Source organism: Nannospalax galili, unplaced genomic scaffold (genome assembly GCF_000622305.1).
Source record: "Nannospalax galili isolate Female #2095 unplaced genomic scaffold, S.galili_v1.0 scaffold44, whole genome shotgun sequence".
NCBI classification, from domain to species: Eukaryota; Metazoa; Chordata; class Mammalia; order Rodentia; family Spalacidae; genus Nannospalax; species Nannospalax galili.
Window position 1 is genome coordinate 4,235,927 of NW_008355789.1, and position 23,182 is coordinate 4,259,108.

The 23,182-nt window shown below is 49.1% G+C and overlaps 1 protein-coding gene across 1 annotated transcript in view; it reads right to left on the reverse strand.

The window, feature by feature from the left end:
• Nucleotides 1-253: 253 nt before the first annotated feature.
• Nucleotides 254-23,182, reverse strand: part of Dkk3 (dickkopf WNT signaling pathway inhibitor 3) — a 40,717-nt gene continuing 17,788 nt past the window's right edge. Inside the window, exons 5-8 of the mRNA XM_008853488.2 lie at nucleotides 5,571-5,663; nucleotides 3,563-3,707; nucleotides 2,392-2,548; nucleotides 254-1,580 (exon numbers count right to left, since the gene is read on the reverse strand). Of these exons, the coding sequence (XP_008851710.1) occupies nucleotides 1,373-1,580; nucleotides 2,392-2,548; nucleotides 3,563-3,707; nucleotides 5,571-5,663 (603 nt within the window). The 3' untranslated portion in view covers nucleotides 254-1,372. The remainder of the gene's footprint in view (nucleotides 1,581-2,391; nucleotides 2,549-3,562; nucleotides 3,708-5,570; nucleotides 5,664-23,182) is intronic.

Genomic DNA, 23,182 nt, shown 5'->3' on the forward strand with positions numbered 1-23,182 from the left:
GACTTCTGGCATACTTCATTGCTAAAAGAGGTATGCTGGCAATGCCCGGAAAATGTGTCTATGGAAATTTTTTTCTGTCTCTTTATAATCCAGGTCATTTCTGTTTAATTTTTCTAGCTGAAGGGGTTTTATATTTATTGAAAAATCAAAGTCCAAGAACTGTCAGAGTATCCAAAGTGATATATGCCTGATTTCTAAACACAACATGTGTTTATATATCATTCAAAATTAAAAAGGGAGCATGCTTATACAATTGTATGCAACTTTTTTAATAACTCTGAATACATGGTGGAACAGTTCCTGGAAATATCAGCCATTGAACAACATCCTGCTCGGAGCTCTCAGTTGGAACATTACAGCCGTATTCAGAGCCTGGCTTGGTTTTGCTTTCTGTGTTCAGTTGCTGCTAAATAATTTTGCAAATTTCACTTACAGTCCTGATCTTACAATTACTCAAGTATCTTTCTTGCAAGTTAATTTATAGATGATGCCCCAATTACTGACCTTCAAAGTTACTGAAGCAAATGGCAAAGGACAGTGTCCACATCACTAGTCTCCACTAAAGTGATGGTCACCCCACACTGCTACTTCTAACAGAGGGACATGCAAACTAGCTCCACCTCACTTTCAGGCATGCCTCAAAAGGAAAACAAAATATTTTACTCCCTCCGTTTTGGGAGCATGGAGGCTGGTGTGTGGTGAGCAGGAAACACTGAGCTTGGAGCCACACATGAGTGAAACCGACCCTGGTCTTCATTTAGCTGTGTGACCGGCAAGTAGCTTGTAGTCTCAAAAACTCCAGGAGTCCCCTCCCGGGCTGTAGCAAGTGGAGGGATGGGTTACAAAGGGCTGTGCTGACAGCGAGGTAGGAGCTAAGAGAAATGCATAAGAGGACACTTGAGCAGCAAACTTCCTCTTCAGCTGCTGCCTCTGCCCATAGGAAGAACTGCATGACAAGGTCAATGGCTGCATTTTGCCAGGTTGATATTTGCAAAGCAGGCACCCTCCCTCCTTCACATGCCCCCCAAAGCCATCAAGGGCAGACTCCATCTCTTTCCATTCCCTCCCGTAAGTAACTCTCCAACCCATGTGCAACAAAACAGAATGTCTGCCGACCTTGGAGGCAAAAGGGTCAACGGGCCCTCACCCGCCATGCCCATCTTTCCCCACCACCAGAGGGGTGGGTCATGCAGTGCAGCTGGGGCAGCGGGACAAATGCACTAGCACTGCACCTTGTTAAGCCAGAGGGAAAAGTTACTGGGAAGGCCAGGCACGGGGAACACCTGGCCAGCCCACACCTTGGGGACACTCCTAGGGAAATAAATTAGCCATTTCTATTGCACGTCTAACAGTAGCTCCACTGGCACTGGATCTAAATCTCTTCTCCACCCAGCAGCTCTGCAGGGGCGGGCTCCTCGAATGCCATTTCCTGAGCCAGGTTCCGCTCCAGGTCCTCCAGTTCCTGGCGCACCTCCTCCATGAAACCACCATACTCATCAGGGGCATCCCTGGGCAGCAGGCTCTCATCTTGATCATGGCTGCCCACGAAGGCTGGCTTACACACGTACACCAGACTGTGGCTGGGGAAAGAGAGGGCTGAGGCTTGGTTAAGTGTTCTCCAGCACCCTATGGAACAAAGCCAGACACTGAGCATGAGGGTTACACTAGAAGCTGTGCTCCTTGTGGGCCTTCCGGCCTCACCAACTCTACTTCCTGTCAGGGCTTTTAAGTTGTCTTCACTTCCTGTCAGTATCACCTGGGTCACCTGCAACAATACCCTCAAGGCAGCCACAGGTCTGTCTTTATGTGACTAACTCTTGTCTTGGCTGCCTAGGAGCAGGCCCTGAGGATTTGGGGGTTTTGGGTTTTGGTGCCACAGAGAGTCCCCTCGCCCTCTACCCATCTGGGCTCCATATGGGGAGGCCCTGGGCCTCTGTGGGAGAGGGGAAGCGAATGCTGTCTGCCCAGCCACCATGGATGCTGGTAGACTAGGAGGCTGTGGACAGGGAAGAAAGATGTACAGAGATGCTGGCCACAGTGGTCCCTGAGGCTCCAGCCTCCAACATTGCCTCCCCCCTCCCCATGGTGGTCCACTCCTTCTGCCTCTCTGCCAGCACCCTCTCTCACTGTGAGGATTCAGCCTGGGCTCATTCTCTCCATACTCTCTCTCTGGGACATGGACTCAGGAAGCATTCAGCCACCATCCATAGCCAGCCTATAGATCTGCTGCTGACTGAACCCCTCCTCCATCCTGGTGACCTGGGGACGCAGCTAGTCACACACCTCCTACACTAAATCCACATCTCCCCCTGACTGAACTGCTCCTGAAGCCCCCTGGATAGCATTTCATGTGTCCTTAGCCCCAAGAAGGGGCAGCAGGAGGGGCCTCACCTGTGCGGCTGGCAGAGGAGACCACTGGTGCAGGGGCATCGATCCAAAGCGCCCTCAGGCTCCAGCTCCCAGGTTATGAGGTCCAACAGCCGGCTGGCAGGGTCATGGCAGAGCTCACCCTCCACAGGTAGGGGTGTGCACACAGGAAATAGCAGGCCTGGAGCCAGTCAAGAGGCACCATGAGGACGGGCAGAGAAAAGGGTGAACCTCCCTGTCCTCCCTCAACCCCCTAGTGAGGTTAAGATTGACGAAGTGAAAAGAATGAGGGACAGGCCATTGAGGATTGCCCATGAGTCTGCCTGAGGACCAAGCCTCAAGCAGGCCAGGGCACCAATGAAGACCTAGGTCAGTATAGTGGGAAGAGGCAGGCAGAGGAGCAGAGAGAGAGAAGACAGACAGGAGCTGGATGGTTGAGGCTTGGCAGGAGACAGCAGGACCTGATGTGGGTCCAGATCAGCAACACCTAAAAAGCCATTCTCTGAGAAAATCACTGAGGTGGCGGGTCCTGGGAAGAGCAGAGGGATCAGGAAAGCCTCTTGTAGGCAGCTGAGGAGCATTCAGACACACTCCTTGGAGAGGAGAGTGCCCATCCATGCTCACAGGGAGAGAACAGAAGCTGGGAACCAAAGCGATTGTTCACAGAAAGAAGAATCTGGGCCAATGTGGCCTTCGTGGGTGGGGTAGGGGCTGCCCTAATTCCACTCTCTGGGGGTACTCCTTGTGCCCTGGATTCATGCATCCTAAAAGAATTTAACTTTCTAGGCTGGATATCATGGCGCATGCCTTTAGTTCCAGCACTCAGGAGACAAAGGCAGGTGGATCTCTGTGAGATTGAGGCCAGCCTGGGCGGTATAGTGAGTTCCAGGCTAGCTGAGGCTACAGGAAGACCCTGTCTCAAACCCAGGTCCTCTGCAAGAGCAGCCAGTGCTCTTAACCACTGAACCATCTCTCCAGCCCCAAGAATTTAACTTTCACAACCACCAACTGGGCAAAACCAAAACAGAAGATAGTTTTTCTACCTCAGGAAGAAGCTGTGTGGCTGGGTCACACACAGCGAGTGCCACAGTGAGCACTGGAAACCGTGCCAGTGAGGCAGGGTGCTGCAGAGGTATGGGGGGCATTCTGAGAGCTTGGGACAGGCTTCCCAGAACCCACAGGGGAACCTACACACCTCTCTGGAAGGCACAGCACAGCCCCGGCTGGCAGTCCCTCTGGTTGTCACAGATGGTCCCGTTGCCACCTCTGGTGGCCTTTTTGGTGCAGTGACCCCACACACATAGCTGATCTCCACAGCACTCACTGTCCCGGGTGCAGAGCTGCAGAGAGGGAGGAAGAAACAAGACCCGGAGGTTCATGGGACACCTGGCCTGTCACAGTGCTCCAGCCTGGCCAGCCCAGCCAGAGATGGCTGAAAGCCCCAACCCCCCATCCTCTGAGAGGAGACAGGCTTTTCTGCCCAGCTCAGGACTGTGCAAAGGATACTTGAGTGTCTATGGAGCTTCCACCCCCAAACTATATATTTCCCCCCTTTAACGAGGCCCCAGTCAGGAAGGAGGGTCACTCAGGCCACAGGTGGGGGCAAAAGCATCATTCTAACAAGCTGATAAGACAAATCAGAGTCAGGAGAGCCCAGGGCAGGAATGGTACACTCATCCCAGTGACCCAGAATCCCACAGGAAATAGCAATTAGAGAGCAATGAGAGGCCTCCTGGCTTGTGCCCAGTGAGGGACTGGGAGGTACAACAGCACCTGCCTCTCCACAAGGGGTCTGAGTAGGGTCAGGAACCCCTTTATCCTCCAAATTTACTGTGCTATATGATCACCACAATAAGGGAAAATAGCAAGAGTTTTTGTGATCATGGCTTTGTCTAAACTGCATGCCAGGGGAGGGAAGGGTTTCCTCTGCTCTGGACCACCTCCACTGGGGGAGTGCTCCAGCCATCTCTTTCTTCCCTAATAGAATGTGTGAACTGCAGAAGAGCCATAAGCTTCATTAAGGAAAGCCATAAAACCATAAATCCCTTAAAGTGGCTAACTGATCCTAAATTAGCAGCCTGGCCTTGCTCAAACCTTATCAACTAGTCACTTCCAGAAGTGAAGGAGACTATTTATGGAACTGACCTGTCTCCTTTAATGCCATAGATAACTTGCCTGCTCTGCCTGAGAAAATATTCTTAGGAAGAGGATCTTCAATTACCCAAGGACACCAGACCCTGGCACCTGGCAAATTCCTGCAGCTGTGTTTAGTAGAATTCAGATAAAAGTCCAAACTTCCCACCCCCTATTTGCAGATGCCTTCTTCCCACGGAAGGGTATCTGTCACTCACTGTGTTCCTGAATAAAAGGACACATTCTTTGCCTGTTATAGGTCTGGCTCTGACTCTTATTTCTAAACTCCTTCCTTTTTCTGCTCTCCTAAATCTAACAATGTCTACTTTGGAAGGCTGTGAGGAGATTAAATGAGATAGTTTGTGAGAAACACCAGAAGTATCATATATTTTCACCGAATATCAGCATCCATTCCTCTTGCCTCAGCCTGTTTCCATCACCCAGCAAGAACTGAGCACCTACTATGTGGGTAGGCACCATTATGAGTGATAGGGATGTTATACAGGCCCATGCTATTTTGTAAAGATCCATTTTGGTAAAACTGTGATAATTCCTGAAACTACAATCATTTGCATTTCCAGAACTGAAGTAACTTGCTTTCCTAGAGTCCTGCCATCCCCAACCTGTGACCCTCAGTAAAGGACTGCCATAGGAAATCTAACACTCCCTCTGTGCTCTTATTGGGCAGATTGAAAGAAGTTGGGAGTTGGGCTGCACTGTTTTCTAGAGGGAGGAAAGCAGTGGTCCTTTCCCCTGCCTGGGGACAGCAGATGTGTAGTGCTGTGTGTACTATATGTTGTACCAGAGGAAGGGATTGGTTTAGGGCCTCCTGCCTCTCCTTCCTCCCATTCTCTGAGACAAACAGTGTGACCAGAGATTGAGGGCAGGTCTGCTGGTGGCTTTCTGTCATGCCAGGGTGGAATCAGACTTCTGAGTTACTCTGGGACCTGGCCCCACTGAGACTCCTCCCCATCACTGAAGGGCTCTTGCAAGCAGCCCAGCTGAGACCCTCTGGAGCATCTAGCCATCTCCCTGTGTCAGGCAGCCCTGGAGACTGCTGGCACCCTCACCATCTGCTGGTCCCGGCATGGCTGGCAGGTGTACTGGAAGCTTTCAAACTGGCAGTACTTGGTGGGTCCGCAGTCCTCATCAATGATGCACTCCTAGAATGGAGAAAGGGGCAGCTTCATCAGTAAAATATGGGGTGCAGACCCTAAGTGCCCCCAGAAGGGTGAAATTCAGATTCATTCTAGTCTTGGGTGAAATATGGGCCCCAGAAGTGTCTCCTAGACCAGGCCATCCCAGAGCCTGGCCAGGCTGGTGCTGTTCACATCCGCCTGTCCAAGTCCACACGGTGTCTAGTTTCATAGGCTCCCATGCCCATCACACAATCCCAGGCTGTGTGCAGCACCCTCCACACCCAGGGTGGGGAGCACAGGGACTCAGGGTCAGTCTTCCACATGGAGCAGATGGGTTTAATAAAAGGTGCTAATGAGTTCCAGGCTCCATGTGACTTCACAGGAAGGACTAGAGGCCAGGCCCAGCAGGCCTTGCTGCCTGGGAGGACAGCAGAGGTTGTACCACCAGATACCAACCCTGCCTGCCGGGAGTCCTCCATAGTTTCCTGAGTTCTTAGGCGCAACCAAGAGCAAATGAGCCTTAAAATGAGAGTTGGGTGGCTGGGATCCCACCATCCCAGCCCGGGTGGCCTTCTCATGGCCACCAGCTAAGGAAGGGTATCTGTCCATCTGTGAGTCAGACCTGCCATCAAGCTCAGGCCTAGGAGAGGAGGGCGGAAGAAGGAAAACAGTGAGAAGGACTCCATTTATCACCTGCTTCCCTGGGCTGGCACAGTGCAGAGCCTGACATCACTGATCCCAGGCCTCACAGCAGGTGGCAGCTGGGGGTCCCCTTCTCTCTGTTGCCAACTGGGAGATGAAGACCCAGAGAGGTCATGGCATCCCACTTGAGAATATGGCTAATTCAAGGTAGAAGGGCACTTTCTACCAATGTAGCTAAATGGGCTATTCAAGAAAAATATGGATTTTAATCCTTGTTTCCTCCCTTTGTCTCAGCAAATTTCATCTGACAAGGTCGTGGTTAGAACACTGACACAGCTAGCTAGAACCCGCTGGCCTTGTGTCCTGATGAAACATCCTCAACTCTGTCTCAGATGGACTTTCAGACAGAGGATTTTTTTTAAACATTTGTTTTCTAAATTTATAATAATCTACCTGGTTTTAAGGCTTTTGCGATAACCAATCAATGTATAGGTTTCCTTTTCACTGTAACTCACTGCCTAAGGTATGAAAGATGAGTATTTCCTCCTTTTAGCTTCCAGACTTTTTAGACTTAAGTCCTCTGGACCAGGATACAGCCTAAATAAACCTGCTTCCTGCATCACCTGGTGTCATCCTATCCATCTCCCAACACTACCACAACCCTTCGAAGGAGGGTCTCGTGGCCCCAAATGTAATAAACCAGAGATAAGGGCTCCCCAAGGGCCTGGTGTCCTAGAGTCCAGGCAAACCTTCTGGAAAGGTCTTGGTGAAGAGTGGGACTGGCCTCCCAGTGCATCCTCCATCCTGAAACTCAATGCGGTGCTTAACACAGTAAAGCATGGTGGGTCAGGCCAGGATCTCGATGCCTGGGGCTGGTCTTCACCACCTTCTGTGAGCTGAGGCAGCTGTATTAATGAATATAGGTATCTGGGGACCTACGGCCTGAGCATGTGCACACTGGGTCTCAGCAGATAGGCCCCAAAGAGCTATTACTGGGATACTGCTGATATCCATGCTCCAAGTCTGAATGTCCCCTGGCCCAACTCTGAAGATCTGAGATTTTGGGGGCAGCTGCAGGCCTGGCATTAACTCTTGCCCCCAGTAGAGGGAGCCTGGGCTATGCTCTGCTCAGCCACCAAAACCATCTTCCCATAGCCCTCTCTGAAGGATGACAGGGAGGAGGCCAGTGTGAGGGTACATATGCTTGATACATAAAGTCACTCTTCAGCACATCCTACCGGCATGCGCCACCACTACTGGCATAAAGTCACTCTCATACAGCAAGCTCTGGGCTTGCCAGGGCTCAGGCTGACTCCCAGAAAACCAGAAAGCCATTTTGCTCTTTATGGTAATTTCTCAACAAAATGTGAAAGGAGACCCCCACTGACACTAAAAAACATCTAAGATCACTCTCTTGCTCAGCCCCAGGAGTCACAAGGCATTCTTCAAAGTAATTCTAGTGTCTCTTTTCTGTGCTCAAGGGTTATGCTGCCATTTGAGCCCATCTCCTACAGAGTCCTCAGTACCTACCTGGGGCCAGGCTCAGAGGAGCTGAGAGCTAAGGAGAAAGGCCTGGGATGCTGGAAGACTCTGCTGCTTCCCTGTCTAAGCAGCACTGCTTTGATTTCTGAGGGGTGAGGACCTTACCGGTCTCCTATCTCTTAGGCCCTTGGACTGGAGTAAGATAGCCACTCAATATGGCACCTGAACTGAAGACACATGAGAGTGAGAGCCTTGGCCTGCAGGAGGCCCAGGAGGGCTGAGATCTGATGCTGAGCACCTGCTCTACAGAGGTCACCACTACTGGCACAGCAGGGCCCTGAGTGCCCACTAACAACATGACCTCTCCCTAATCAACATAGCTATGATCCTTATAAACTGAAGTTCTCAAAAAACAAAACAGCCACATCTGTGATAAAGATTCTACAAGACTGCTTTTTTCAGATTAGAACATAAGTGATTGTGGAGGGTTAGAATGTTACAGGTACAGACACAAATTATCTTGGGCCATCTTTAGCCCCCTACATGGCCATTCACTGTCTACCTCTGTTGTCGACCTAACATCCAGCCCCATGACTAGGAGGTAAATCCTTTTGGAATGTACAAACAGACCCCTGGCTTCCACAAACCCAAAGGCTAAGAATGTCATTGGATAGCCAGGCATGGTAGCACACACCTTTAATCCCAGCACTCAGGAGGCAGAGGCAGGCAGAGCTCTGCCTGGTCTATATAGTGAGTTCCAGGCCAGCTGAGGAACAGGGGGACCCTGTCTCAAAAAGACCAAAAAAAAAGAATGTCATTGGATAACATCTGTGAGGCCTATAGCAGAGGTTTCCCCAGCTTACTGTAGCCCACCTACCTGTTGTACCCACCAATATGTTTTTAATTTACTTAATTTATGTAATAAATATGTATTTTATTTATGTGTTCACCTAAACGAGTTTATGTGCACCATATGCATGCCTGATGCCCAAAGAGTCCAGAAGAGGGCCTTAGATCCCTCGGAATCTAGAGTTATAGGGAAGTTGTGAGCCACCATATACATGCTGGGATCCAAACCCAGGTCCTCTGCAAGAGCAGCCAGTGCTCCTAACCGCTAAGCCATCTCTCCAGCCCCTGGAACATGAGATGACCTGGGCCATGGTCACTCATATTTGGTTCCTGGATAAACTCTTATTCCCTTTGAGGCGACAGGGTTTTTGTGTCAACATGCCATCTCAGATATGGAAACTAAGACTTCAGGCCTTGGAGGATCGCCCGGAGTCTCCGAACTTGTCACAGGTGGTGTCAGGTCCCCGACATCCCTGAAGACAGGGTCTCCAGATCTCTGTGGTACATCTCAGCTTTGCCCTCCCTTCATGGCCCATCTCCACTAGCTCAGTTAGCCCAGCACCAGCTTCCTGTGCCAGGGCCCAGACAGAAGGGGAGGTGACAGCCCCGGGGTCTGGGATAACAGGATAGCAGGGCTTCCAGTGAAGCTGTGACCACACCCAATCTGTCCTGCCCCTCCCTCCCATCCTGACAGTCAGCCCAGAAGCTGGTCACCATCTGCAGTCATTCCATTTCATGGAGACCTTTGTAGTGTTGTGCTATATTTAGAAAGCTCGGCTGGAGGCCCAAAAGCAGGACTAAGAGCAGCAGGGGCTTGGCCAGGGCTGCCTGGAAACTGCCCTGGAGCCTTGACGGAATCCTGAAATAGTGGAAAATGGCACAGGAGCTCATCTGTATCTTTGATTTTCCAGCTCACATTCTGTCAGAGAAGAGATCCAAGGAAACAAAGGCCAAAGCCAGGGGTGAGGGGACTCCACCAGGATAGTACAGCTTCCCACGGTGCCCCTGCGGGTCAATGGCAAACAGCACACTGCTCAGGCTCCATTCTGCAGAGGAGAGTGAGCCTTGGGGCCCAAGGTCAGGAAAAGCTAAGGTTTAAACACAAGTTGAACCCCAAGGGCTCATTCCACTGCTTCTTATAGCCCCAACATTCTCAATTTGAGGGTCAGAGAGACAGCTCAGTGAGTAAAGGCACTGGCCACACAGGCCTGATGACTACCTGAACTCCATCCCCAGAACCCACATAAAGGTAGAAGGAGAGAACCCACTCCACAAAGGTATCCTCTGACCTCTACATATGTGGTCATGGTACATGTGCCCTCTATTATAATTTTTTTGAATATTAAATGTTGTTGGACAGGGTGGTGCGTGCCTTTTAATCCCAGCACTCCAGAGGCAGAGGCAGGCAGAGTTGAATTGAGGCCAGCCTGATCTACATAGCGAGTTCCAGGCCAGCCAGTGCTATGCCTCAAAAAAAAAAAATTTTTTTTTTAATGCCCCTTATGGATTTGTTCTTCTACCCAAAATTCCTATGTGGACCTAAAACTTCAGAATATGCCCTATTTTGGAGGTAAGGCCACTGCAGGCTCGGTTAGTTATGATAAGGTCACAAGAAATCTTTATCTGTGGTAAGGATTCTACATGGCTGACTGATGGGAACTTCCTGGTTGTGGAGAGTTGGAATGTTGCATGCCTGGAGCCAAATGATCTCGGACTCTTTTTAGTCCCCTTAGTCACTCTTTGCCACCTGAATCTAACTGCTCATCCTTAGTCGACTGTTAAGTTCTTTGGGGATGGATGTATTAGTTCCTACCTCTGCCCTAGTTTCCAGAGCCCCTACACCAGGGCCAAAGCACCAGTGAAGCCACAGAAGGGTCTAGCAACTTGAGCCAACGGATCTCTTTCTACCGAAAGACTTAGAACATCAGGCTTATGCCAGGGCAGGGCTCTCCCCATCACAACTAACCTCCAGCTTCATCTCAGAGCCCTCTGTCAGTGGATAGGGACAACAGAAAGGATGAGAGGTGCATGGAGACGCAGGAGGGACTCAGGACCAGCCAAGAACCAAAGACAACAATCAGGCAGCAGAGGGCAAAGAAGTCTAAGAACCCTATCAAGACTGCAGGCTGCACCCCACTGGTAACGTCCCAGTCACTCTCACACTGCCTTCCCTCCAAAACAAGCAAAGACAAGGAAACCCAGACAGTAAGATAGTCTCTTGCCAAGGTCATGGGTAAGTAGCAGAGCTGTACTTGACCCTAACCTAGGGCTTTGGAGACAAGGGCAGATGTGGGGGCCAGGGGCAGGCAAGGAGCAGGAGGTAGTGGTATGAAGCAGTGGATGCTCAAGAGCCCTCGAGGAGGGGGTACCCTCCCTGCCAGGCTGCAGTCCTCCAGGCTGGCCCTGGTACAAGGTGTCCAGGAGACTGGTGGGCAGCTTCTCTTTCTTTAGTTGATTTCCAAGTCAACTTATTCTAAGATGTATGTATATGTGACTAGATGTGTGAGTGGGTATGTATGAGCATGCATGTGCACTGTGTGGGTGTACAGAGGCCAGAAGAGGGCATAGATATCCTCCTCTACTACTCTCTGCCTATTCCTTTGAAGCAGGATCTCTCTCTGAATTTGCATCTTGTTCAGCTAGGCTGGAAGTCAGCAAGCACCAGGGATCCTCCTGCTTCCACCCCCTCCCCTCAGAGCTGGTGTTACAGGCATGCACTGAACACCTAGTTAGGAGGGTGCTGGGATCAGAACTCCAATCATGATTGTAAAGCTGAGCCATCTCTCCAGCTCCTCAAGTCAGTTTCCCCTCACTGCTGAGAGTCCTTTTTTGACCTCAGAATGAAGCCAGCTGTAGGAGCCTGTAACAAAACCTGCACATCTGTCTCCAACACAGCGGGGTGTCTGCACTCTTTCCTAGAGGTGGGGCTCCAAGCTGTCTGCCAGCTCAGAGCTGCAGGGCAACCTCACCCAGGGCTCTGGCCTGGCTCACACTGCAGAGACAGTGCTGTGGGAAACTCCAGGCAGAAGCCAGGGGCGGATACCAGCCCTCATTATCCTTAAGTGCCAGTGTATGCAAAAGCCAGAGTATGTTGCTTGCTCCTGCCAACCCTCCCTTCCCCACATTTCAACACCCAGGGAAGAGGAGGGCATCCCACCCCCCACTCCAGCTAAACTCGCCCCCACCTGGGGCTTGGCACCCCAACTGGTAAGGTTTAGCACCTTGAGGTAAGGACCAAACCCTATTCTTAGCCTGGCCACTCCCCCTTCTCCCTCTACTCCTGTAACACAGTTCATACCAGGGCTCCTCTCACAGCCTCCTCTCCATCAGCCACAGAGATCTTCAGGCAGAGATGGGTGTCCCACAGAATAGCTGGCTCCCTCCTCTGAGACCTTAACCCACTGCCTAACCTCACAGCCCTATGCCCCATGTCTCATACTCCATGCCCCACGCCCACAGGGCTTCCCAGCACATTCTTTAAGCCTGAGTCTTCCTGCACTGGGGTTCCTGCCAGAGGAACTTCTTCCTGGTCCTCACTCTGATTTTATCTGGCCTATCCCTCCCCCTCTCCCTGTCTTTCTCTCCCTGCCTCCTGTCTCTCCCTCTCTTTTTTTCTCTCTCCCCTCACCCTTCCCCCTCTCTGCTTTCCTCTAGCCATGATTTGAGCAGACTTGCTCCCCATCCATAATGGTTTGCCTTCCCACAGACCCCAAAACAATGGAGCCAACTCAAGGAAGCTCTGAAACCATGAGCCAAAATAAACATCCTCCTCTAGAATTGATTGTCAAGGTGAAAAGGAAGCCAGCTGACACCCAGAGAAAGGCACCTCACCTCCCCAGCCTCTCAGGTCTCCTCCCATCCACAGGGGTGTACCCTACCTCTGCTGTGCGCCCCCATCTACAGCAAGCCCCATTCATCCTCCCTTGAGTCAGGGGAGGAGAGGTGGGCCTAGATGGGCCTCATTAGACACAGCCCTCTCCCTCACTGCTGCCTCTGCTCAGGCCCTGCTGCAGTGCTACCAACCCAGGGCTGCAAGGCCCCCACAGGGCCTCCAGGGAAGCAAAGAAGATGTTAACAAGCAGGTTCAGAAATGGCAGAGAGCCAAATCCTTACGGGGTTCCCAGGAACTGAATCCAGACCTGGATCCCTAGAGAAGGTGTTGAGTGCCAGAGAGAAACAAAGCCAGCCTGGCTGATGTTCACCTAACCCTCCCAAAGGAGCTCTGCTCCTGAGGGAAGGGTTCTGACTACAGTTCTGGGCATCAGACATAAAAGGGGATTTCTACACAAGTAGCAGAGGGGCTGTTGGTTGGTTGGTTGTTTTTGTTGTTGATGTTTTTGTTGTTTGGTTGTTTTTAGACAGAGTCTCCCTATAGCCCCAGCTAGCCTGGAGCTCACTATGTAGAACAGGCAGGCCTCAATCTCATGAAAATCCCCCTGCTTCTGCCTCCCAGATGCTGGGATTAAAGGCTCGGACCACCATGCCCAACTTGTTTGTTTTAGAGACAGGACCTTGCCATGCAGCCCAGGCTAGCTTTAAACTCGATATGTAGCCAAGGATGACCTTGAACTTTAGATCTTCTGCCTCCTGAGCACTGGGATTACAGGAGGCTGTCACCATGCCCAGTTTATATGGTTCTTGGGGTGGAATCCAGGGCTTTGTGGGTACTGGGCAAGCATTCTACCAACTAAGCTACATCTCCAGCCCACAGAGAGATGTATTGCCCTGAAAGGATCTTTGCCTCCAACTCTGGGTCACATCTCATGCTCTGAAAACTCAAACCGAATTATATGTGCCCCTGATCATAATTGTTTTGGAAGTTTTGAGGGCTGAGGGCCCTGAAGAAGGCTGAGGGTTGGACTAATTCAATCAGCATCTAATTGGAGGAGACAGCTGCCTTCCAGGCCCTGAAAACAGCCTGCATCTTCGATGCTGTGCAATAAATTAATGTGACAAAGAAGACACGAGTGGAAAAAACGACATATCCTCCAGTGACCAGAAAGTGGAAAACTTCAGTTCTAGTACTGGGGTGCTGTCAGGTTTGGAACCCCACAAAGTATGTTTCAACCATTTTCACTTCCTGTGGCTTTAATCCCCTCATCCAACAACCTTCAGAGGAATAGCCTCTCGTCCTGAGATTGATACCAGATAGGGGCAACCTGGACATCTCTGTCATTGGAAAGAGATGCTCAACACTCCTGCAATGAATGACCAGAATAAGGTCCAAGTTTAGTTAGCACAAGGGCTGAAGGTGCCCAGGCTCTGGACCTGCATGGCTGAAGGGACCTGGACTCCAGCAAAATCCACCAAGGAAGAGTCTTTGAAGCCCTCCATTCTGAGGACTCGCTACCTTCCACAGCCTAGGACTCAAATTCTGTATACTTTCACGGAGATTTTAGACTTGATTATTTATAGGTTTTAAGAGTCAGTTCCCAACCCACTGTCCTGCCTGATTTTTCTGAGCTCCCCAAGACCCAGATTTCATTCCGCGCATGGAGAATCCCTCACCCACCTTATACTCAGATTCCCCCTCAAGGAGTAGCACGAAGAACCAGGTGTGGTGGCACATGTAATCCTGGCACTTGGGAGGCTGAGGCTGGAGGATCACCAAGAGTTCCAGGCCAAACTAGGTTGCAGAGTGAGAAACCTCCTTCCCCCCAAAAAGGGGGTCTCCACCAGTATAGTTGCTAATGCCTGCAATATGGGGGGCCAAGGCAGGAGGATTGTCACAAGTTTGTGGCTACCCTTGGCTACATAGCAAGTCCCTGACTCAAGCAAATCCGAAACATAAACATAGACGTCTTGACCTTTTTTTGCACCATGGGCCCCTTTGGCAGCCTAGAGACCCCTTCTCAGAACACTGAGATCAAGGAAAAATGGCCTCACTCTATGGTTAACAAAACAGTCTGAGCTACTGTGTTTTATGGCATCTTTAATTCCATAATGGATAGCAAAATCTGAGGGCAGCTCTTCATTTTGAAGGAGGGCTAAGCATAAAAGCTGTTTGAAGGCAAGCAACAAGTCCTTGAAAGGTGGAGGCAGGATGATGGGGAGTCCAAGGTCATTGGAAACAGAACAAGTTCAAGGCCTGCCTGAGCCTGTGAGATTCTGTCTCACAAATTTTTTTAAAAAGGGCTAGAGATATAGGTCTAATGGGTAAAGTACCGGCCACACAAACAGAAGCTGTGTTCGATTCCCTGGCTGGGCACAATGGCACAAGCTCCTAACACCTGCACTAGAGAGGCAGAGACAGGCAGATTCCTGGGACTCACTGGTCAGCCAGGTAGCCAAACTGGTGAGCTGTAGGTTCAGTGACAGACCATCTCAAAAACAAATAAACAAAAGACAAATAAATGAAAGTAAGTAGAGGAGCTGGAGAGACGGCTCAGCAGTCAAGAGCATTTGCTGCTCTTGCAGAGGACCCAGGTTGGTTTCCCAACACTCACATGGTAACTCACAATCAGCTCCAGGGGATCTAATGTCCTCTTCTGGCCTCCATAGGCACCAGGCATGCATTCAGTGCACATACATACATGCAGGTAAAACATCCACACACACACACACACACATAAATAAATAAATAAATAAATAAATAAATAAATAAAAAAGAACTATCAACTGGGGCTGGAGATACAACTCAGCATATAAACCTTGGCCTGGTATGGCGGTTCACGATAGTCAATCCCAGCACCTAGGAGGCAGAGACAGGCCAATCTCTGTGAGTCAAGGCTAGCCAGAACTACCTAATGAGGCCCTGACGCCAATCTGCTAACCCTCCTTTAAAAATACATCACAGCCGGGCATGGTGGCACACGCCTTTAATCCCAGCACTTGGGAGGCAGAGACAGGTTAGGGAAAGATGAATACAACTTAAAGCTACACCAAATCAAAATAGTTTCTCTCTAGACAGAAGAAACTGGCTTTCACCTCAGGCCTCTTGTGAGCTTCTAAGCCCTTCTGGCTTTTCCCCCCAGCAATTACTCCTCCTCTCCCCACCTCTACCCACAAAATTCTTCCCCTTCAAGGCACAAAAGGGGCTCCTGGAATTTTTAGACTGTTCAACTTAAGCCATGCATGTGTTAATGAGCCTGGAAAAAATCTTAATATGCTTCTGTGGTGGGAAAACGTGCTTTGACATCACTTTGCTCAGAAGTGGCAGGGTCTTTGCCTCACTGCTGGAGAACACAGGGTACTTGACCTCCAAGGTGAAGCCCATGTGCAGGTAGCCCAGAGCAACCTGGGGCCTGCTCTAGCCCCACATGCCTGCTTTACTGTGAAGACTAGGCAGTTGTCAGGGGTGAAGGAAAGCAGCCTACATGACATGGTCACACTGTGCCTGGCACACAGTAGGTATCTGGTCAAAATGAGCTCTCTTTCCTTACTCTCACCCTCTAAATCCTAGCCAAGCTTTGGAGGAGCGGGCCACTCTGCATAAGGACTGTGGCCTGGGACTTGGTCTTTCTGCTACAGGATGTGTCTTCCCTGGCAAAAGGAGGGCCACCTGCACACGGGTTTCGCCTTAGAGGTCAAGCACCTCGTGTTCTCCAGCAACCCCTGAAGGTGAGGCAAAGGCCCTGCCACTTCTGAGCACAGTGAAGTCAAAGCATGTTTTTCAACCACAGAAGCATACTAAAACTTGTAGTGTTATGTTAGTACAAGTGCTGCCATATCTGGGCTCTGCAATCCATTAGTAATGCCTGCCAAAGAATGGAGGTGGAAAGAGCCATGTTCCATGTACTTTCATTGTCTTCTTTTATTTGTTTTGGTTTCTTTAACTTTTTAAAATCTTATTTATTTTTATTTTATGTGTATGAGTACTTTGCCTGCATGTATGTAAGTGCACCCATGCATGCAATGCCTGTAAGAGGCCAGAAGAGGATGTTGGATCCCCTGGAACTGGAGTTACAGAGGATTGTTAGCCACATGTGAGTACTAGGAACTGAACATGGATCCTTTGCAAGAGCAGTGAGTGCTCTTAACCACTAAGCCATTTCTCCAGCCCTTTTGTTTTGTTTTGAGACAGGGTCCTATATAGCACAGGCTGGCCTCAAACTCAATATATAGTCAAGGATGACCCTGAACTCCTGATCCTTTCCCTTCCACCTCCTGAGCGCTAGGATTTCAGGCGTGCACCACCATACCTGGTTTATGTGGTGCTGAGGACCGAACCCAGGTCTCTCTACACATGCTAGGCAAGCAGTCTGCCAAATGAACTCCATTCTCGGTCCCTCATTACTTAAAGTACTTTAAGTGCACTCAACAGACCTGTGAATTCTCCAATTTATAACTGCATGATTCCCTGAAATACTCCATTTTCTTTGGCACAGGGCCTGTCTTCTTACACATAATTTTTTCGTCTGTTTGGTCTGTCACCTTGGCCACTGTCACCTTTCAGAAACTCGTAGTCACCACATTAGAAGCAACCATGACCTTTCAGCAAAATAAACATCTTTCCTGATTTACCACACTTATATTTGGTAAACTACTGCTTCCTACCCAAGCAATCCAGGAAATTAAGTCAGAAGAGAGAGTTTACACTTATTCAGCACCTTTTTTGGCGGGGAGGGGTGTCTGCTATGCAACTGAGGCTGTCATTGAATTTCTGATCCTCCTGCCTCAGACTTGCCAGTGCTGGGATTACAGTCATGTGCCACTGGGCTCTGTTCTTTGCCTCCTGCTTCTAGAATATCCTTCTCAGATAGCCAGTACACTCTCTTCCCCACAGAGTAGCACCCAACACTCAGAAGAGAGGGACGCTGCCCGCAGAGCAGGTCTTTTAATCTGCAGCAATTCAAGTTCCAAATTCCACTGCACCATGCTGCTCTGAAACGGGCCCAACTGTCTCGTTATTCCTTCTCCTCCAGGAGGTGGAGGCAAAAATGATGGTCTAGAGGGAGCAGTGAGATCTGGGGACTCAGTCTCTATCCTCATTTTCCCTTCTCTTGCTGGGGAGATGGCCAAAGAAGAGGTTTTCTGCCAGATGTGGGACACCAGCTTGGCTTGGTCAACAGCATCACTGCTGTGATTCCACCAGGGTATTAAATATGGCCTCTGCACTGCCCACCACATCCTAACCAGCTCCCTTCCTCTGACCTTGCATTCTACCTTCAAAGAGGAGAGAACTCAACTCAGGCTCTGCTGGCCCTGTCCAGGCCCACCTTCCAGGAATTCATGGCTGGTGGGAGTCAAAACACCATCAGTACCACAAAACCTCCCTGGGGGCCCAAGTCCCTGGGATCTGGAGTCCCTGGCAGAGAAATGTGGGACTCTTTTAGGAAACAGGGAACTAGGGGGTCAGAGCCTCATAATGGATAGTGAGGAGGGGTGAGATTCCCAAACAGTCATTGAAAGCTCATCTTGGGATCCAGGAACTTAATCTCTGAGCCTGTAGATAAGACTATGGGCTTGAACACATTGGCTAGAGGCCCCGTGGGGTGAGAACAGAGGACCAGCAGTCTCAGCTATGACTTCCAGACACCCCTGAGCATAGGGCCACCACATGCAGAGTCAACTGCTGTGGCCAAGGTTGGGGGTGCACTGCCTTGGACAATGGATTGAAGCAGGAGTTAATTTTGGTTTGCTTTATTTTGGTTTTGTTGTTTGAGGCAGAGTTCACTACTATGTAACCCCCATGGCCTCAAACTTTCAGTCCTCTTGCTTAGCCCCTAGAGAGTGGAAGATGTACTGCCATGCCCAGCTGAGACCAGGAACTTTGTGATAATCTTCAGCTCGAATTGGGCCCCTGCATCTCCTAGTGCCTACAACCACGACAAACGAGAGGGGCAAATATGCTCATGGTGGGCAGGATCCGAAACAGCACAGCCAATGTGGGCGGCTGTATGTCCGCCACTCAACAAACTCTAAACCTAATGGCCGAAGAATCTAGAAATCCCCCTGCTGAATAATTCTCCCCCTCCTCCTCCTCCTCTTCCTCCTCCTCCTCCTCCTCCTCCTCCTACTACTACTACTACTACTACTCTTCCTTTCTTCCTTCCTTCTTTCCTTCCTTCTCCTCCTTTTCTTCCTCCTCCCCTCTTCCTCCTCCTCCCCCTCCTCCTCCTCAATACAGAGTCTCACTATGCAGCCCTGGCTGGTGTGGAATTCATTATGTAGACCAGGCTGGCTTGAACTCATAGAGTTCTGCTTGCCTCTGCCTTGAGAGTGCTGGAATCCGTGCACCACATGAGGTTGGAGGCTATAGATTAACACTGGGATCTCTTCTTCAATCCTTCTTCACTTTATTTTTTGAGAGAGTCTCTTGCTGAACCTGGAGCTCACCAGTTAGCTAGACTGACTGGCCAGCGAGTCCCAGGACCTGCTTGTCTCCACTCCCTCCCCACCCCACCCCCACCGACCCAGCTTTGGAGTTACAGAAGTGTGCTGCCATGCCCAGCTTTGTATGTGGGTGCTGTGGGTGCTGGGGATCTGAATTCAGGTCTCCATACTGGTATAGCAAGTACTTTACCCACTGAGCCATCTCCCTAGCCCCTGACTTTTTATGTGAGACAGGGTCTCATATTGTCCAGGCTAGCCTCAAACTCACCATATAGCCAATGATGACCTTGAACTCCTGATCCTCCTGCCATCTCCTCTTGAGTGCTTGGGATTATAGGTGTGCACCACCATGCCAACTTGAAAGTAGGGTCTAGAAGAGAGATCTACACACCCATGTTCACAACAGCAGCATTTACAGAAGCCAAGGTGTGGCAACTACTCAAGTATCTATCCCACTGATAAACAACATGTGGGGTGTGTGCTGATGCGTGTGTGCATGCATGCGTGTGGGGGGGTGAGTGAAATATTCAGGCTTAAAAAATAATGAGATTTTCACACATGCTACAGAATACATGAATAAACTCTGAGGCCACCATACTAAACGAGAGTCATCACCTACAGAATGACATAAATATTGTATGGGCGCATGTTATGTCTTCACTTATAAGAAAGACTAGAGTGATGAGATCCTCAGGGACAGAAAATAGGGTATGAGCTGTCAGAGGCAGCAGGGAGGGATGGGGCATTACTGCCTTACTGGTACAGAGTTTAAGGTTTTTTTTGGTCTTTTTGAGACAGGGTCTGCCTGTAGCCCCAGCTGGCCTGGAACTCACTATGTAGACCAGGCTGGCCTTGAACTCACAGAGATCCTCCTGCCTCTGCCTCCCAAGTGCTGGGATTAAAGTTTTATAAACAGAAAGAGATATGGTCATATAGCAATATGAATGTACTTTACTATTGAACGTATACTCAAATAATTAAGAAGGGCCTTGTGTAGTGCATGCCTTTAATCCCAGCACCCAGGAGGCAGAGGCAGGCAGACCTCTTTGAGTTCAAGGTCAGCTGGGTCTATATAGCAAGTTCCACACCAGTCAGGGCTACAGAGTGAGACCCTGTCTCAAAATAAATAAATAAGTAAATAAATAAATAATGGTTAAGGCAGTAATTTTATGTTACATATATTTTACCACAATTTTAAAAACTATTAAGGTGGTCAGTGACATAGTTCAATTGGTAGAGTATTTGCCTAGTATGCACAAAACCTGTTTGAGGGGCTGGAGAGATGGCTCAGCGGTTAAGAACACTGGTTGTTCTTGCAGAAGACCTGGGTTCAAATCCTAGCACCCACATGGCAGCTAACAACTGTCTGTAACTCCAGTCCCAGGGGATCCCACAGCTTCTTCTGACCTCCACAGGCACTGTACAACATGGGTGCACTTACTTACATGCAGGCAAAACATGCATACATATAAATTTTAAAAAACAAATAAAATTTTTAAAAAAAGTTTAATTTTCAGTACCACAAAAACAGGGCATGGTGTCGCATGCTTGAAGTCCTTAAACTAAAGAAGTGGAGGCAGGAGTATCAATTTTAGGTTATCCTCAGCTACATAGCAAGTTTGAGGTCATCCTGGGCTACATGAGGTTCTGTCTCAGAAAACAAAGTTCCATTAAAGATACATGTTTTAGAAGTTTGGAATCAATAGGGTCTCAATGTTTTATTCTTCCTGTTAGTACCAGCTCTGCCACCTACTAGTTTAGACCATTTCTTTGAGCCTCAGTGACTCCACCCATAAGATGGGTCAGTGGGTATCCTTCTGTGGCTGTCAGGCAGATGGTAGGAGAGGTGCTAGAGATCTCTCACACATGGCACACAGTCTGGGCTCCTCAAATGACGGCTTTCATTTTAATCATCTAAGACTCTCACAGCCATTTGGGTCACTGGTTATTGTGGAGAGCTCAGTTATACAGCAACAGTCAGTATTTACTCTGGCTCACAACCGGCTAGATTTGGAGAGGGGCTGGTTAATCTGGCCACCTTCTGAGTCACAGTGACTAAATGAGGGTTATGTGTGTGTCGCAGGGCAGGGGCGGCTTGCTATTACTCTATCAGTGATCTTATGATAAAGACAAAACAAGACGGACTTGCAGCCTTTGTGAGGTTTTCAGAGCAATGCCAATGGCAGGCAAGGAAGGGCAAGGCTCCACATATATGATGAACAGGATGCAAAGGGCCTCTGGGTCAGTGTCTGGAATCCCCAGGTCCCTGGGGCAGAGGACAGCCACACACCTGCACGAGACTCCACTCCGTTCGGCCCCTACATGCCCAGAAACCACAGAACTTGCTTGGTCTGCAGCTGATGTCATCAGTCTAATGGGATTTCAAGTCCAATTGCTGTGGCTTATCTGGTCCATCCCTGTCAATGAGCACACCCTGCACTTGTATACAGACAGAGGTGGAGCAGAAGTCCACACGTCCCTCCTCCCATGTGACTCAGTCCATGAGCTCACACAGACTTGGAGCACACAGTTAGGTCCTGCTGGGACTTCCCACCACCTCATCTGCCCCACTTGGGGAGGAGAGGGAGAGTAGATGGCATTTGGTCTTGAGAACAGACTGGAATGTAAATCTGAACTTTCGCCCTGAATTTTGAGGAAAGAGATCAATTTCAGAAGACTCTTTGCTACAACTTAAAACTCCCAAACAGCCAACCCTTGATCTTGCTCATAACCCTAAATATGCCACCACAAACAAACTCTTCCTTTTCCAGTGACGCTTCCCAGAGGGCCACCTGCTGTGATACTTGGTGCAAGCGAGGCTGAGCAGAAACAAGTCTCAGAAATTGCTGCGAGTGTAAAGCAAGCACAAGACTAGTGCAATCCTCAGATGGAAAATTCGCTAGGATCTCCCAAAACATTAGGCATCCTCACCCTTTGATGGAGCAGCTTGACATCAGTCATTGAAAGATATAGATAGCTATTCGTACCAAAATTTTAAGTATCTAAGTTCTTTTAAACATTTTTGAAGATTTACTACTTTTATTTTATGTGTATATGTACGTGCCATGTGTGTGCAGATATCCGAAGAGGCCAGAAGGGGCATCAAATCCCCTGGAGCTGGGGTTAAAGGTGGCTGTGAACCACCTGCTATGTGTGCTATGGTTCCTGGGGACTGAACTCTGGTCCTCTACAAGAGCAACAACTACTCTTAACTGCTGAGCCATCTCTACAGCCCATTAAAAAGATTTTTTAGGACAGCAATTTATAAAGAAACATCTCTATAAGTTTAAATTCCTCCAGAGAGTTCTAGTGACATTTTAGGATGTATTTTTTTGTTTGTGTTTTGAGACAGGGTCTCACTACGTAGCCCAGGCTGGCTTGGAACTCACTATGTAGACTAGCCTGGTCTTGAACTCACAGAGATCTGTTTGCTTTTGTGTCCTGAGTGCCAGAATTGAAGGTGTACACCACCATACCCAGTATTTTAATGTGTATTTTTTTGTTTTTGGTCTTTTTGAGACAGGGTCTCCCTGTAGCCCCAGCTGTCCTGGAACTCACTATGTAGACCAGGCTGGCCTTGAACTCACAGAGATCTACCTGCCACTGCCTCCCGAGTGCTGGGATTAAAGACGTGTGCAACCATGCCCGGCTAATGTGTATTTTATCAAGCTTTATATATATTTTCCTAAAAATGACATATTTTTACATACTATTACATATGTATATCTTACATAATTTATATGTTATATGTACTATTCTGAAATTGCTTTCTTTTTTTGTGTGACAGAGTCTCACTATATAATCCCAGCTGACCTGAAACTCACTGTGTAAACTAGGCTGGCCTCAAACTCACAGAGATCCTCCCAAGTGCTGGGTTTAAAGGCATGTGTCATCATGCCTAGCTGAGACTATTTTTCTCAATGATTTGTTGAAGACAAGCTTTTCTCTCTTTGTTTTATATTAACTTTTATGAAACTTATTTATTTGAAACAAGGTCTCATGTAGGCCCTAAACTCACTATGTAGTAAAGGATGATCTTGAATTTCTAATTCTCCTGGCTCCACCTTCTGAGTGCCGATTACACCTGGTTTATTCACTGCTGGAGATGGAACCCAGGTCTTCCCACATGCTAGGCAAGCACTCTACCAACTGAGCTACATTCTCAGCTGAAACTCATTTATTAACTTCATAGTATTTTGATTCTAGATGTGGGATCATTTACAAACGACAGGTTTCTTTCTGAGGGACATTTAGGCTGAGGACAGCACAACATACTGTTCCAGACAAGAGCTCAA